The 18,647-nt window shown below is 38.8% G+C and overlaps 1 protein-coding gene across 1 annotated transcript in view; it reads left to right on the top strand.

The window, feature by feature from the left end:
* LOC127578688 (DNA (cytosine-5)-methyltransferase 3A-like) overlaps positions 1-18,647 on the top strand; it is a 229,557-nt gene that overhangs the window by 160,219 nt on the left and 50,691 nt on the right. Inside the window, exons 7-12 of the mRNA XM_052030967.1 lie at positions 2,353-2,460; positions 8,814-8,955; positions 10,099-10,224; positions 10,316-10,360; positions 15,449-15,528; positions 17,447-17,559. Of these exons, the coding sequence (XP_051886927.1) occupies positions 2,353-2,460; positions 8,814-8,955; positions 10,099-10,224; positions 10,316-10,360; positions 15,449-15,528; positions 17,447-17,559 (614 nt within the window). The remainder of the gene's footprint in view (positions 1-2,352; positions 2,461-8,813; positions 8,956-10,098; positions 10,225-10,315; positions 10,361-15,448; positions 15,529-17,446; positions 17,560-18,647) is intronic.

The following is an 18,647-nucleotide window of genomic DNA, read 5'->3' on the forward strand; positions in this document are numbered from 1 at the left end:
CCTGGGGATTGCCCAATTTTCCTCTGACTGATCTTCAGATATTTGTATACTCTCTGGTTGACTGTGAGCAGTGCCTGTATATCACAGAGTCATGAAGTTGTACAGCATAGAAACAGGCCCTTCGGCCCACCATATCCATGCCAACCTTTTTCCCCATCTACCCTAATCCCATTTGGCCACAGAGGGACCTAAGCATACAAGTACATAGTTCCCTGAAATTGGCGACACAGGCAGGTGAAGAAGGTGTATGGTAGGGTGCCTTCATCGCATGGGGGATTGAGTACAAGAGTCAGGACGTCATGTTACAGCTGTATAGGGTGTGGGTGAGACCAACCCTGGAATATTGTGTGCAGTTCTGTTTCCCATACTATAGGAAGGATGTGATTAAGCTGGAGAGGGTGCAGAAAAGATTCACAAGGATGTTGCTGGAACCGCAGGGCATGAGTTATGAGAAGAGATTGGATAGGTTGGGGACTGTTTTCTCTGGAATGAAGGAGACTGAGGGTGACCTTATAGAGGCTCATAAAATCATGAGGGGCATAGGTAAGGTAGATGGTCACAGTCTTTTTCCCAGGGTAGGGGAGAATAAAGCTAAAGGGCATAGGTTTAAGGTGAGAGGGAAGTGATTTAAAAGGGACCTCAGAGGCAAGTTTTTCACACAAGTTTATGGAATGAGCTGCCAGAGGAGATTGTAGAGGCAGGTACAATTAGAACATTTAAAAGACATTTTGATAGGAAAAATTTCGAGGGATATGGGTCAAATGCAGGCAAATGGGACTACTCAAGAATGCAAGAGAAATAAAGGACTGCAGATGCTGGAATCTCAATGTAAAACACTATGATGCTGGAGGAACTCAGCAGGCCAGGCAGCATCCATGGAGAAAAGCAGGTGGTCAACGTTTTGGGTCAGGACCCTTCTTCACGACTGAAGATAGGAAAAGGGGAAGCCCAATATATAGGAGGGAAAAGCAGAGCAGTGATAAGTCGACAAAAGAGGGGAGGCGGGGTGGGCACAAAGTGGTGATAGGTAGATGCAGGTAAGAGATAGTGATAGGCAGGTGCAGGAGAGGAGGGGAGAGCAGATCCACCGGGGGATGGGTCAAAGGTAAGGAGAAAAAAAAGGAGGTAGAAAAAAGGTTAGGAAAGGGAAGAAAAGAAGAAGCATGGTTGGGGGGTTGGGGTGGGGGGTGGGGGGGGGAGAGTGGATTTCTTCAAGTGGGAGAAATCAATGTTCATGCCGTTAGGCTGCAAGGTTCCAAGACAGAAAATGAGGTGATGTTTCTCTAGTTTGCGCTTGCAATTCTCCTGGCAGTAGAGGAGGCCGAGGACTGACATATCTGTGATAGTGTGGGAGGGGGAGTTGAAGTGACTGGCAACAGGGAGATACAGGTCGCGGTTATGGACAGAGTGCAGGTGTTCTGAGAAACAGTCACCTAGTCTGTGTTTGGTCTCACCAATGTAGAGGAGGCTACACTTGGAGCACCAAATGCAGTAGATGATTAAGGTATTAATAGATATTAAGGGAGGTGCAGGTGAATCTCTGTCTCATGGAGGTAGTGTAGGGGCAGGTGTTGCACCTATGGTGGGGGCAGTGGAAAGTACCCGGGGTGGGGTGGGGGGGTTGCGGGAGGAGTGAACTAGGGAGTTGTGGAGAGAGCAGAAAGGGGTGAGGAGGGGAAAATATGCTTAGTATCGGGACCCCACTACCACTGCTCTGCTTTTCCCTCCTGTTTACTGGGCTTCCCCTTTTCCTATCTTCAGTCCTGAAGAAGGGTCCTGACCCAAAACATTGACCACCTGCTTTTCTCCACGGATGCTGCCTGGCCTGCTGAGTTCCTCCAGCATCATAGTGTTTACTCAAGTAGGCAATTTTGTCGGCATTTATGAGTTGGGCCGAAGGGCCTGTTCTGATGCTGTATGATTCTATGACTCTATTTTCCTATCACATGAAATCAGTGTTATTGATAATTTGCCACTGGAAATATATTTTGAATCTAATCAAACCCTCTATTCCATCATAATAACTTTGTTGGCAGTTTGGTGCAGGCACCACTAATATGACCTTATAGATATGATGCATAGTCCTGCTATTGACCCAGTCTCTGAAACTTGGGATGAACTTAGATCTTAGTCCTCTGGTTTTCCAGGGTCAGTGGAAACCCCGCTTAACAATATTTAGTGATTCTCTTTGTTGAATATAAGGATGCTGTTCTTCAGGGCATACCTGAACAGTGATGGCACAACAACTTGCAGTTTGCAATAAGGGTTAAAAAGAGCAGATCTGAACTTAAAAATGTGTAATTTTCAGAATGCTTTCAATGATTAACATTTTTGAACTTTCTTGTTTTCAAGGTTTCTGCTGACAAACTTATGCCTTTAACTGCTATTGGCCAGTATTTTCATACATCTGCATTTAACAAGCTGATTTCTTACAAAAGAGCTGTGTACCAAGCTTTGGAGGTAATACATTTAAAAACTAGGAATCCAGTTTTATTTTTGAAGTCTTATGGACTAATTATGAAATCCTTTTGTTTCTTCAATAGTTGCTAACTTAGTTTGGAGGGGCACTTTTCAATCAATGCTGGTGGGGAATCATAGATTCCCAACTCCTGATCTTGAACACAAATTCAGGTGTAGTGGGTTCAGTTTACTGTTCATGCTTAACTGGTAATAAAAATGGAAAATAATGGAAATACTCAGCAGATCAAGTTGTATCTGTGGGAAGAGAAACAGAGTTAATGATTCAGGTCAAAGACCCCTTGTTGAGTAGAAAATGAACTTTGGATTGACGGTTCATTCAGATGCTCTGTGCCCCTATTCCTAATTGGTTTTCTTGTGTACAAAACAGTCATAATAAAAGTCTTTTGAATTCTCATTTTTTAAAAGAAGAACCTTCACTCTGATATATAATCCTCCCTAAAGTTCTGGCCAAGGCCCAGGAACGTATAATATGATCATTCACAATTGCATCACCCAACATGGGAGTCTGTAAAATTTTGTTGGAATGCAATAGCAACTACTTGGCATTAAACTTACCTCTCAATAATTCGAAGAAGAGGCCAACTTCAGATGTATGTCATGTGCATAATTTCCCAGGGGTCCACTTTCTTCACAAGGCAGATGGAAGACAGATCTGAATACTTTGCGGACTTCAACAGTTTTCAAATTAGGAAGGTGTGAAAAGAGGAACTTGCAGTTATATTCTAAGTGTTTCTTTACCAAATAATTATTTTGAAATATAACTGCTGTCCCACTTTGTGCACAGCAAGACCTCACTAGTAGGAATAAGATAATCTTGAAATAACTAATTGTAGCCAAGAGATAAATGTTTACTAGGGCATCTGGAGAATTCTGCATTGTTCCTCGGTTAATGCTTTACAGACTAATTCAGAGGACAAATGAGGAATGGGTTTATAATCGCATCCAAGTAATTGAATCTTCAATGCAGCACTTCCTCCAAGGTATCAACCTAAGTCATAGAAACATTAGGAAGTTTACTGCACAGAAGGAGGCCATTTGGCCCATTGTGTCTTTTGCCAGTTTTAAAAGAGCTCTGCGTGTTAATCGCACCTTGTAGCAGTAGGTCTGTGGCTCTGAGTCTCATGGCTCTTCAAAAGCACAATCAAGCACTGTTTAATTGTTAAATTCTGAAATTCTGTCTCTATCACCCTTTCAGGCAGTGATCTCCAGACCCCAGACCCTCTAAGAGGAAAACAAAACTTTTTCTCCTCTAATCAATCTACCAATTACTTTATATCTATGCACTCTGGATTTTGACCTCTCTGTTAAGGGAAATATGTCTTTCCAATTTGCTCTAACTAGGTTTACCAAAGTTTTATACATCTTAGTTAATTCTGCCCTCCTTCTCTTGGTTCCAAAGAAAATAAACCCAGTTTATCTGATCTTTCCTCATAGCTGCAATGTTCCAGCTGACAACATTTTCCTGTCTCCTCTGTATCTTTTCCAGTGAAGCACATCATTCCTGGAATGTGGTGATTAGAACCGTATTCAAGCAGCAGCCTAATTGATGTTGTATGTTGTCCTAGTATAACCTCCCTGCACTTAAATTCTGTGCCTTGATTAATGAAGGATAGCATGCTGCCTGCCTTTTTAACCTACTTATTAGCCTTTCACCTCGAGGATCATTGAACATACCCACTATGTTCTCTTAATTCCTCCACCCCATTCAATATCTTTCCACATTGTATATTTCCTTGTTATACCTCCCTAAACCTCACACTTCTGGAATAAATTCCACTTCCCATCTATTTGCCCAGCCGATCAGATCATTTATGTTTTCCTCTTCATTGTCAACTACGTGGCCAATTTTTGTATCATTTGCAGATTTCTTTATCATGCTCCCGACATTTAAATTAAATCGTTAATTTCTTTTACAAAAAGCAAGGGACCAAGTTCTGAATATTGTGGAATCTCACTGGTAACAACCTTCCAGTCATATAAACAACCTTTACCCTTTGTTTCCTGCCACTGAACCAAATTTGATGTCTTGAGCAGCCAGCAATGAGATCTGAGGCTGCCCAGTGAGGTCTTCCATTATTAGCGCAAGAGTTCCTTTAATAGAGAGCTTAGTGGAATGATGACATGACAACCTTTCCCTCAATGTCAACAAAACAAAAGAGCTGGTCATTGACTTCAGGAAAGGGGGCGGTGTACATGCACCTGTCTACATCAATGGTGCTGAGGTAGAGAGGGTTGAGAGCTTCAAGTTCCTAGGAGTGAACATCACCAATACCCTGTCCTGGTCAAATCATGTAGATGCCATGGCCAAGAAAGCTCACCAGTGCCTCTACTTCCTCAGGAGGCTAAAGAAATTTGGTTTGTCCCCTTTGACTCTCACCAACTTCTACCGATGCACCATAGGAAGCATCCTATCTGGATGTATCACAGCTTGGATTGGCAACTGCTCTGCCCAGGACCGCAAGAAACTGCAGAGTTGCGGACACAGCCCAGCGCATCACAGACACCAGCCTCCCCTCCTTGGACTCTGTCTTTACCTCTCGTTGTCTTGGTGAAGCAGCCAGCATAATCAAAGACGCCACCCACTCGGGACATTCTCTCTTCTCTCCTCTTCCATTGGGTAGAAGATACAGGAGCCTGAGGGCACATACCACCAGACTTAAGGACACTGTGATAAGACTATTGAACGGTTCCCTTAAACAAAGAGATGGACTATGACCTCACGATCTACCTTGTTGTGACCTTGCACCTTATTGCACTGCACTTTCTCTGTAGCTGTGACACTTTGCACTGTTATTGTTTTTACCTGTACTACCTCAATGCACTCTGTACTAACTCAATGTAATTGCACTATGTAATGAATTGACCTATATGATCGGTTTGCAAGACAAGTTTTTCACTGTACCTCGTACAAGTGACAATAATATACCAATACCAAGTAATGATAAAAGCAAAGATGCTGTTAATTATACTGAGATTGTGCCATGATGGTCAGAGGTTGCATCTTGAGCTCCAATTTATATCGGTGGGAGAGGAAATAATCATTGAGTGAATAATGACGTTGTTGGACCCGGTTATCATCGAATCCACAGGTTCTTTCAGGAGTCCAGGAATGAGTTGAATACAACTTGGTGCTTCACAAAGTTTTATTGGAAAGTTTAAAACAAAGAAACAGTCACAGAGCACGTGGCACTAGCTTTGATGAGCCGAGACACAGGAACAAAAGAAAGCTCAGGCCAGGGGAGAGGAAGAGCAAGAGAGAGAATAACAAAAAAAAGACACCTTTTATACCTGAGATAAGAGATACTCTTTAGCCAACAGTGGTCCAATCAGGAAACCTATTAGATACTTGTGGCCAAACCAACCAATGAAAAAACCACATATTCACCTGATGGACAAACCAATAAGTTAGTAAGTGGCCATAACTTGTGCAGCCACTGGAGGTGTATTAAACACTATACATGTTTAAAAAAAACTAATTAAAACAGTTGAATCCAACAATGTCAAAGGTGTGTGTGTGATGTCGGAAGAACATCATGGTCGCAAATGTGAACAGAATATGGAAGTGTCTAATCCAAGCTTGTGAAAGATACAATTTCACAAGAAGTGAATGCTAGTAGAATTTACTCTGGGTGATAATAACTCTTGTCTACTAATCTAGTCATTTTCTCATCTCTTGTTCCTTTCATTAATGTCTATTGATCTTCTGTAGGATTATGGCCTTTTTTCTGATTCCTTTTGCATATATCTTTATATTGTGGTTAACATCGTGTATAAGGATTCTGCTAATGTGAGGTGTTCTTAATTCAAAACAAAATCTGGTTTGAAAGTATTATCATAAAGATTTCTTTAAATTTTACACTTGGTGTTAATTTTCTTTCTGGAGAGAAAGCATTGATAGTATATAGTTGAAATGAAAAAATGGCTAAATTGATTATTAGTATGCATCTTTTTTCTGAATATTCATTCAAATCTACTTTGCATTTTATATTGTGTGGTAAAATTTAGGCTGATAAAGGTGGCATGTTATCAAGTAACTGAACAACTTTGGAAGGATTGCATCTGATATGAAGATTTACATCCGTTGTTTTCCACTGCTCTTTAGATCAAAATGAAGATATCAGGAATAAATTGAAAAGTAGTCTTTATATTGTAGTTCATGTCACAAGGTGAAATTCCCAGTAAATTGGCAGGCAAGTCATTACTGAATTTAGCAGACCACCTTTAAGCACCCTCTTGGCCCTTAATTCAGAGATTCAGAGATGCTTTAAAAGAAAAAGAATTTAAAAAATGTTCAGACTTTTCACCTTGGCACCATAAAACCATAAGATATAGGAGCAGAATTAGGCCATTTGGCCCATCAGTTCTGCTCTGCCATTCAATCATGGATAAACATAGAACAGTACAGCACAGAACGGGCCCTTCGGCCCACAATGTTGTGCCGGCATAGCTAATCCCTCCTACCTACAGAATGCCCATATCCCTCCATTTTCCTCTCATTTATGTGCCCATCCAAGCTCTTCTTAAAAGCCCCCAATGAATTTGCCTCCACCACCCTATCAGGCAACGCATTCCAGACGTCCACCACTCTCTGAGTAAAAATCTTACCCCTCACGTCTCTATTGAACCTACCCCCTCACCTTAAATGCATACCCTCTGGTATTGGATCACTCAATAAGGGGAAAAAGATATTGCTTGTCCACCCTGTCTATGCCCCTCATAATTTTATACACTTCCAACAGATCACCCCCTCAGCCTCCATCACTCCAGAGAAAAGAGCCCAAGTTTGTCCAGCCTCTCCTGATAGCACATGCCCTCTAATCCAGGCAGCATCCTTGTAATCCTCCTCCGTGCCCTCTCTAAATCCTTGACATCCTTCCTATAATGAGATGACCAGAATTGCACGCAATATTCTAAATGCAGCCTAATCAGAGTTCTATAGAGATGCATCATAACTTCTTCACTCCTATACTCAGTACCTTGATTAATGAAAGCAAGCATTCCATAAGCCTTCTTGGCCACCCTATTTACCTGTGTATCCACTTTCAATGAGCCATGGACTTGCACCCCAAGGTCTCTCTGCTCTTCAACACTGTTAATGGTCTTGCCCTTAAGAGTGTACTGCCTCTTGACATTAGTCCTACCAAGGTGCAACACCTCACATTTGTCTGGGTTAAACACCATCTGCCATTTCTCTGCCCACATCTGCAGCTGATCTATATCACGCTGTATCCGTCGCCAGTCTTCTACACTATTCACAACTCCACCAATCTTGGTATTGTCTGCAAACTTACTAACCCACCCATCAACATACTCATCCAGGTCACTTATGTATTTTGATTTTTTTTCCAACCCCATTCTCCTGCCTTGTCCCCATAACCCTGAACCCCACCTTACCAATCAAGAATTTATCAATCTCTGCCTTAAATACACCTAATTACTTAGTCTCTAGAGCCCTCTATGACAACACATTCCACAGATCCACAACCCTCTGGCGGAAGAAATTCCTCCTCATATCAGTTTTAAAGGGACGTCCCTTTATTCTGAGGCAATGCCCTTTGATCCTTGACTTTCCTACTAATGAAGACATCCTCTCTATGTCCACTCTATCCAGGCCTTTCAGTATCTGGTTGGTTTCAGTGAGATCCCCCCAATCCTTCTGAACTCCATCGAGTACAGGCCCAGAGACATCAAACGCTCCTCACGTCAAGTGCTCATACACTTTTTTAAGTTGACACCTCAGAGTGCACTGTCTGCAGCTGTATTAACATTCCTGTTTTTCCATTTACAATTAATTAAGTGGAAACTGAGGCTTTTCTAATGACAGATCTGTATTGCAAAAAAATGATAGCCACTTTTATGGGTACTGATGTTCTATTAGATCATAGACCTGTTTCAGAATATAATAATTCTAAGAAGGTAACAATAAGTGTTGATGAAATGATTTGGTCAATCAGTGGAAGAATTAATAGCTTACTACCTAAATCCACACTGAAACACCTTTTTTGTATGTTGTGTGATAAATAGGGAATTTGAGAAACTAGCCTTTGTTCTGTTGTTACTCCTGCATTCCTGGTCAGTCTGGAGGCTGCAGTCTAACATAACCTCTCTCTATTCAGGACCTTGTGGAAATCAAAGGTTAGTTTAGCAATAAAGGAGGCCATTGAGTCCATGTCATCTCATTTTAGGAGCACTCTAGGTAATCCTACTGCTCAAATTCTATTGATGAAACCGTCATAATGAGGTCAATATTTTGTTGCTACTTCAGCATTCTGAAGAGCTATAACGTTGTCATGATTTATTTTGTATCTAACAAAAGTTATCAACTCTTACAGATTGCTAGTAGCAGATCTGGAATGCCATTCCCCTCTAATGACAGGGGCACGTTGGAAGAACAAATTAAGCCTATGCTTGACTGGGCATTTGGTGGTTTCCAACCAAAAGGTTATGAAGGAATTAAGCCCAAACAAAATACAGGTAACTGACTGACGACGCCATTTCTGCAGTAACTAATAAACATGACACATGTATGCCACCTGCACTAATAAATAAAGCAAGGTAATTTGTCATTATTTAATTAGGCTTTTCAATGTTTGATTGGAAACTGATTTAAAAGAAACAGCAGTCTGAAAAAAACCTTACCGAAAGAAAATGCAAATGTGAATGGGTCTGAGGTGTGTTCATTGGAAGACAATGAATAGCATTACATCCCAAGCCATTCAAATTGGGATTTCAATTGATGGAACCCACATGATTATCCGAACCTCATGAAACAATATTGGCCATTGAGAGTAAAATAGCCTTTTACTCAGCCTTTCATTCCAAAATGATTGATTTATATGGCATTGATCCATGATAATTTTTCTTGAATCTTGATTGATTGACGGAAACTATTGATAAATGGTTGTCTTTTCCGTTATTTATAAATAATCAACTGCAGATGATTTTTTAATAAATTTGCAGTAATAGTGCAATAAACTGTGTTCTCATCTATATTCATCAACAAAGTTGCAACTACCAAATAATCAACACTTCCAGTATAAATCATCCATACCAAAATAAAAATTATGTTCACGTTACCCGGTATAGCTCAGGGGAGCTGATTGAACAGTTACTTATGAAGTTTAGTTCATGGCCCTTTTGATTTTCAGAATTAGTAATTGAGAAATTGGGAGCTATAATTTTTGACTTGCAAGGACTCATTCTATTCACCAAGTGAAGCTTGTAGCAGGAGCTTTGACTCTTAGCATTATAGTAAGGTTACAGTATTGAAGGAGGCCACTTAGCCCAACTGGTTTGTTTTCTTTCTCTGCAAAAACAGTCCAACAAGGCTACTTTTTCCCCTTTAAGCACTTATCCAGTCCCCTCAAAGTGTATTCCTGTACATCATAAATGTTTACCTTGAGTGGTTCAAGATAATAATCAGTATTCAATGAGGAACCGAGATCACAAATTTTGAAGTTTAGATTTTTGATGTGAAATTTTTTTTCAATGATTATGTTAAGAATACTAGATGCAAGGTGAAGGTTATAGCACAATTTACCTTTAGTTTGATATTTGTACAACATTTACTTGCATGAAATACTATTCTTTCACATTAACTCTTCAATCATTTGTCAGAAAGTGATACTGCAGGTGGAACCCCTGTCGAGGTCTGTGTCCCCGAGTACTATCCTCCAACAAAAAAACAGAAGACAAGTTTTTATAAAAGCAAAGAAGGAACTGAAGAAGAACACCGGGGGAGAGGTAAGGAATGCCTTACTGTTATGAATCAGTCTGTTCAATGCATTATTTGCACTTCACATCTAACAGAATTCTTTTTTTTAAATTTCTATAGAAAAGATTTTCTTTCAAGTTACATCAAATAATAAAAGCATTGAAGGTAATGTTTCTATTTTATTAACTTTAATCATAAATGCAACATTTTCCTTGTCATCGCATTTATGTGATTTAGTTGAGCTGGAAGATTAATTAAATTAATTGAGTCATACAACACAGAAACAGGCCCTGCTGCCCACTGAGTTCGCACCGACCATCAAGTGCCCATTTACACTAAAGCCATTTTCTTCTCCCCACATACACAGCAACTCACCCTAGATACACACTAGGGGTAATTTACATTGGCTAATTAACCTACCAACCCGCACATACTTAGGATGTGGGAGAAAGCCGAAGTACCTGGGGAAAAACCATGTGATCTCAGGGAGAATATGCAAACTCCACACAGACAACAGCAGAGGTCGGGATTGAACTTGAGTTGCTGGAGTTGTGAAGCAGTGAGTTTGTTGTGCTGCCCTGTGAATCACTTTGCAGTTATATTAAGCAGGGAAATGTTCCCTTTATAACATTTTATGATTGACTGTGATGTTAAATATAGCATAGATAAGTTCCAGCAGTTGTAAATTTGGCAGTAGCCCAGAATTTGCTCTCATTGTTAAAGTATTAACACTTGCCACTGACCCCTGAAGAAAGCTCTCCACAAATATTAAACAATTTTTGTGGTGACAGGCCTATTACTATTAGAGAGCAGTTTACTGTGCAACTGAACACATGAACATAATGAAAATAAGAAGCTGAAATATTATACATATAATACATAAACTCACGGAAAAGTTGAATCCATTATAAGTTGAAATATTCATGTAAAAGACTTATAATGTGCATCATAAAAATATCGTCTTTTAGACCCAGATAGTTTCAGGCATTACGTGTGCCTGAAGTTGTTGTAAGACCATAAGATATAGGAGCAGAATGAGACCATTTGGCCCATCAAGTCTGCTCCACCATTCAATCATGGCTGATTTTTTTTCAACCCCATTCTCCTGCCTTGTCCCCATAACCCTTATCCCCTTTACCAATCAAAACGCTATCAATCTCTGCCTTAAATACACTCAACGACTTGGTCTCCACAGCCCTCTGTGGCAATGAATTCCACAGATTCATTTCCATCTGGCTGAAGAAATTCCTCCTCATCTCAGTTTCAAAGGGTCATCCCTTTATTCTGAGGTATGCCCTCGGATCCTAGATTTTCCTACTAATGGAAACATCCTCTCTGTGTCCACTCTATCCAGGTCTTTCAGTATCCGGTAATAAGCTCACTTGTCTTACATGTGCCATTAAAATCTCTTAGACCTTGCATAACTATGTGTCAAGTTTTCAAGGTATTTTACAGTGGGATTATTTTGTAAATAGTTTAAGTTCATGCCAGTTTATGAAACTAGTAGCTCATCCTGTGGAAGTGTACTGAAAGACTGAATGCAAATTTATGATTTCCACGTTAATCTACATCTGTGAGGAGTTCTTTAAGTTGCTGTTTCACCATGAAATGATGGGCAATGCAGATGGCTTTTCCATCGTTACTACCATGAAAATCACAGCCATTAAAACTATCATATGTCTTACTCTTGAGCCTCCTCTTATACAGGTAACAGTACCAGGTTTATAATTAAGACCTGTTAAGAGTCCTTTAGTAATATAATTGAGTTATTAAAATTTTGAACCAGATAATTTAGGCTTGGAACATTTAATATGTGCAATGCCTACAAAGCATTGGGTGCTGCACTTATACTGAAGGTCACATAATTTGAATAATGTTGTTTTTCTCCCAACACATGGTACATTTGCAGTGGGAGTGCTATGAAGCTGTGTTATGTTATTAACTGTGTGATGATAGTTGATTGACTTCAAACTGCGCCTGTTTTCTGAGCAAACACATGATTTGGGGTCAAATTGCCTGATTCACTGTCAGATGTGGGAGGGGATGTTGAAGTTAATGAAAAGTAATTCCATATGTAGGAATAAGCCACTGAACAATAACTAATTCAGCTAGTAAGGGCCCATTTTTTTCAGTGTCCTTTGAGATGAACACTCAGCAGTTTAGGTAGTGTCAGAGAATCATGAAGGTTTCTGTTCTTAATACACATGGACTGTGTATTCAGTGTAAACTGTCATTTGCACTGCCTTTGTCATCAGCACAGAGAATGGAAAATAATAGTTGACTGGAGGTTCAAAACATCCATTGGAAGCTTTCCATGATATTATTAATCCTCTAATGGAAAGCAAGATGAAAATATTTTTCTTAGCTGTCCATTACATTACTCAGCTCCAGAGATGATACTATGGGGAGCATGTAAACCAAAAGGATGAATTTATATATCATTTTCACGAACCAGTGCTGATAAAGACCCAGCTGAAATCCATTATGTGAATGCTGATTGAAATATCATTCACAATGATACAAATTTCATTCTAAGGAACTTCTTTATTTAAGCCTTCATAGTTAGAGCTGTCTAGGGCAGAAATGCATCATTAATCACTTGTGCTGAGCATGCTTGTGGTGCAGATGTTGTACTCTACGTCTGAAACTTAATTCCACCGACTTCAGTAATGTGTGAAGTAACCAGATATGATTCATGCAGTTTCTAAATAAAATCCAAGACCTATGCATGTGATGCTTTTAAAAATGATTTTCCCATCAGTTGGAGAAGTGATTCAGAGTGTGATGGTGAGGAGAAGCTAAGCTAATACTAATAAAGAAAGTTAATAATGTGAGGTGCTTAGTAACATTGTAAGTAATTTAATGTCTAGATCAATTTCAAATATTTATTATTTTAGTTGAAGTCTTCCATTCCATAGTAAGTCCAATCTACCATAAGATTCAAAACAACATGGGCTCTAGCACAATGAATCTTTATTTATTATTCACCTTAATATATAAGCCATAAGCCCTATCTTGAGAACTCTTGTGACCTTAATGCTACTGAAATGAACAGTAACATTAAAGCTCTCTTCATGCAATAATGTTGAGTCTATCTTAGATTGAAAGTGCAGATGGGAATTAAAACCTGCTTTATAACAATCAACCCAACTACAACTTTTATCCTAAAACCAGAAAACCAGAATAGAATTTCCAAGGGTTTTCCATTCTATGTTTTTCATGTCCAAGTTTGGACCTCTTTTGGAAGTCCATGGATGAAATAGGACAATGGCCAATGGCATTGGAGAGCAAATAGACAGAAACATAGCAAACAGCTTGAAATGTTTAATGGACCTTGGGATTATTTTAACATTCTAGTAATACAGGTGGATCTCTGACTAATCCTGACATAATCCATCAAACACAATTTTCATTTTGGTTGGGTGGGAACTTACTTTGGATGCAGAGCTGAGATCTAAACATGGATCTGGATACATTACAACTTGAGTAAATGCTGTTCTCAGTAACATTTTCTGATCAAAGTCCCATTTAAGAGGTCTTCAACCTGAATCTCACTTAATTCTTTTCTACATTGTTAATCTGTGGATAGGAAAACATCTTTTCCTCCCTCATATCTCCTTTGCTTGGGCCTGGTTGATTGATTGGTATTACTTTGAGTTGTTCTACACAACAAAAGCTGTAAAAGAAAAGTTTTTTTTGCTTGAGAAGCACCTTTCTGTATTAATTATGCTGCAATAATGGAGGCAGTTACTTTTTCTCTCCTGAGAATTCTGGTGGCTTTAATCTGCCTCATTGCTGAATTTGACTTGCAGCATTTCCACCAGAATATTAGCCAATTTTAATTGTGTACTTTTGTAAACTATCATGTATGTGAAACTCAAAAAAAATTTTTTGTATAGCAGATGTTTTATACAAAGTGATGTTAGGCTATGCTCATTTATACAATTGCAGGAACATCATTATTTACAAAAATACGAATGGTCACATATATACATAAAAATAATCTTTATGGATGCACTTATACTATTAGTTAGCCTTGGTTTGGCTATTCTTGCCCCAAATAATGTGACATGCACTGAAAGTGGGTGATTCTTTCAGCAGGTAGAGAGCAGTCTTCCAATTAACCACTTCCACATTCATATCTGTCCCCCACTTAATCATTTGAACAGTAAAAGCTCCATTAGCTCAGTGGCAAAACTATTTTGGCACAGAGAAGATTTTAGTTAATTGCCCTTTTCCAAAAAAGGTCTGGTCTTGTTTCCAGTGCATGCGGCTTAGAATTCTGAGAACTTAATAGGGTACATGGATGTTGAAAGATGAAGCAGCACAATTAAAAAAAAATTACCTTCCATTTGGATTTCAGATCACTGTTGGTCCCAAATATGTCATATATTATGATGTTAAATTGATTGCAGAGAACAGCTAAAAATGCAGGCGTACACAGGGAAGTAGTGAACTTGTGGGTGGACTTTTTTTTGGACTGAGGTCACTGATTATGAAAATGTGAAATTTGTCTTATTCTGACTCAGAAAACAAATAATTTATGGCCTGTTGGTGAGTGAAGGTGAATGACTAGATCTATTAATGTGATACATAACTGTCAGGCTGCTGATTATATTAATGCATAATCCCATCCAGTTTTCTAAATCATATTTTTTTCTTTAGTAATTTTTTTCTGTAATAAAAACACAATAAAATTCAACAAAAACATTTTGTACAGAAATTTTAGGATTAAATATAATTCTCCGATTAGGTTTGTTTTTCTACCACCTGGTTCTAATTAGACCAACATTGTTCATCTGATATATAAGGAAAGTCAGTTATTTCAGCTGGTTAGTGTGAAGTCTGGTGGTTGTAGAGCAGGGTGATTTTGCAGTTAACCCTGCTTATAAATGGAAGAATTGTTAAAGCAACATATAATTTTATCTGTCAGTGGAAAGTCAAATTGGGTGCAAATAAAGAGATAGGACCAACTAATCCTGTCAACTTTCCATCTGATGGATTGGGTTAAAATGACCTCAAGCATGTTTTGGTGGAATGCTTACATGACCAGGCCTGCAAAGGTATTCTATAGATGCTGAGAATTGCTATTCATTCTTAAAAGATCTTTATTATCCTTTCATATAAAGGATAATAAAGATCTTTTAAGAATGGATAGCAACTCTTAGCATCTATAGAATACTTATTAACTTCAAGTAAGTATGACTGTGTTGGTGATATATGGTTCTAATACATATCCTTCCTTTTGATTAGAATTTTGTCTTGCTTGTGGCAGCATTAGAGTCAGCACTTTCCATCCACTGTTTGAAGGTGGTCTATGTTCTATTTGCAAGGTGAGTGTGTGTACTTTTGGAATTACGTAATTGTAATAAGCTGCTGTTGGTACAGAGCAAAAGTGAATGACTATTATAATCCTTGGGCCAGGCATGTGCATTGATCAGGGATATCAAAAGATTGCCTTCAATTTTCACCCAGCACCTTTCCTGAAGGCAATCATTCTTTAAGGACAAGTGATCATTCTTCATACTGAATTATGAGCTATTTTAGTTTAGCCTCATTCTTTCTTTCTCTTTGAACATTCACACATTCCAACAGGATTAGACAATGAATTCTCCCTAAATTCCACCCACTCTGTTCTAGGATGTATGATTAGGTGTAACAGTGATGCTATCCTTTCTGCTGCAGTGGCTGGAGTATATGACTCATTACAGAAAAAAGCTGTAACATCACAGTGCTATATAGCTCAGCAAAAGACACAATAGGGTAAATTCTGCTCTTCATCCATATTGAACCTGCCTGATTTTAAACTAATGGAATGAAATTCAGGTGGTTCCAAAAAGTGGGCAGGTAATCCAATTTCTAGGTGGCCACAACAAATATTTTATTCCGATGCATTTATTACTGAGTTGTCAATGCATGTAGTTATTATTGAATTCTACTGAAGTAAATATTTTTAAAAATAGCTCCATAATTAAATACATTTTCCTACTTCCTCATATTTGTTTGCTTACAACTAAACATCCTATTCAAGGTGTAATCCATGCATGTTGAACTCAAACTATATCTAACAGATTCCATCACCAGAGTTATTATTAGAACTGCAACAAGGTCAACATGCATTGCACTGCTTTGAAATTAATTGGCTGACTCCAGTGGGTGCTTTGCTATTTAAACAGCAAAAAGTGTGGGACATTGGTATGTGTGTGGCCAAACAGGAAAACTCTAGACTAACTGGAAGGGTAATAAACCAAAATCTATTCCCCAGCATTTATATTTCTGGGGCAGGTCTTTTGGAGGCCTTGTTGTCACTCAGACCAAATCATCAGAATCAAGAGTGTTTTGAGCCAATAAAATAAACTTTCTGCATCCGGACCAGATAATTATGGATGTGGGAAGTTAACAAATGGAACTCTGCTTGGTAGAACTGGGCCAACAAGACTTAGCCCAAATGTTCTTCACTCTTTACAATGGTTTACCCAAAAAAGCGTTATTTTCCAAAATTATGAATTCAACAATATATTACAGTATTTATTGGCATATTTGTCATTGACATAAGCCTCCTGGCACTATTCCAAACAGATGTATCACCAGCACCATTGCAGAATAGTCTAAGTGTAAGTGGCAGTGCTGGACACTGTGGTATAAATTCAGCTAAGTTGATTTTCCTCTTGAAAGTGGCATTAATATAAGTACCAGTAGCTGTTCACCTGATTCTAAAAGGAAAACTGTGGAGCCAAGCATAAATTTTGAAGTGGAAAAAAATAGCTGTTATGCCAATATTTTCTGGAACTTTTTTCACTACAGATTGTATACTGTATCAGACATGTATCCTTAGGAGGCCCAGAGGAATGAATCTACTCTTACTGGTACTATTTACCAGATGCAGTTCAACAACTTGCCAAGCTTCTGAAAAGAACAAAGCCAACAAACCAATGGGAGTCCTCTGCTAAATCACATACAGTAGTAACCTGACTTGGAAATATATGGATTGCGTTCTTCCATTCTTTTGTTCTTCCATCAAGTAGCATTGTAGAATACCATCACCATGAGAAGGGAGCTCACCATCACCATAACTAGGCACCTGGGATGGCAATTAACAATGTCCTCACCAGTAATACCCACATTCTGCTAATGGTTTAAAAAATGATCAATATCAAAGCTTACATTCATGTATTGAAATTATTGACTTTTTATGTATATACGATCCTTAGGTATGATCCATGAGATAATCCTTTATTGGCAATGTTGCAGGATATCTACCTGGAGACTTCATACATGTATGATGATGATGGCTACCAATCATATTGTACTGTGTGCTGCGGTGGCCGAGAAGTATTACTGTGTGGGAATGCAAACTGCTGCAGGTATGGCAACTGTATAAACTCCGAAACTGTTTTTTGGATTATCGTCAGTTTCACTCCTCCCCAGTACCTAATCCAAGTAACAGTATGACCCAGAGAAATTTGACTAGTACCCATTGCATCACAAACTCAAACTGAATTTTTTAAACCACCTATGATGCAGATTTATCATTTCTCATCCATTGGTCAAAAAATATCCTTCTCATGTCTCACAATATGAACTCTACATCAGGGAAACCAAATACAGATGGAGCTTTGCAGCATACTCCCTTTCAATCCACAAGGCATTTAGTTGCCTGCCACTTTAATTGCCCATCCCACTCCCACTCTGACCTCTCCACTTTACACTGTTCCAACAAAGCCCAACGTAAGCTTAAGGAATAGCACATTTTATGATAAAGTGCATCACAATTTTCAAGACCTAACAATAAATTTAGCAATGTCAGAGGATCAAACACTCCAATCTTATACGGCTCATTTCCAGCATTCAGTTTCTTCTTCTCCTCTTAGGATATTTCAGATTTTTTTTCATCTCTTCCTGTTCACACCTTACCCAGGCACACCTTTATTGTCATTCACTGCCCTTTACCCCCCTCCTTCAACCAGTATCATCACCACTTGTGTCATTCAATCTCTCCTGCTCTCCGCATTCCCTTTTGTTCCCTCCCTGCTTTGCAACTTAGAACTTGTTTTCTTTCAGTCTTTTCCCAGTTTTGATGAAAGATCTTTCATTTAAGTTGCTAACAGGTTCTCTCTTCCCAGAGGCTGCCTGGTTTGCTGAATATTTCCAGTATTTTCTGCTTTTTATTGCAAATTTTCAGCATCTGTAGTCTTTTGATTGTAGATCACTGTCTCATGATCCGTCTTTTTATTTTAGGATTCACTGCCCTTCCTTAATAATGTTAAGAAATGGGTATACTCCTGAAGTTGATGAGTCTTTATTATCAATAACCATTAGCGTGATTTGAAGTAAGAATTGTAAATGTAATAACCTATCATTCTGTTTGTTTCTACACATTAGTGAGACTGTGATTCAGTTGGCCTCTGTATGGCTCTCTTTGTTCTTACATTTAATGCTATAAGAGACTGCA

This window comes from Pristis pectinata, chromosome 16 (assembly GCF_009764475.1).
Source record: "Pristis pectinata isolate sPriPec2 chromosome 16, sPriPec2.1.pri, whole genome shotgun sequence".
Lineage (NCBI taxonomy): Eukaryota > Metazoa > Chordata > Chondrichthyes > Rhinopristiformes > Pristidae > Pristis > Pristis pectinata.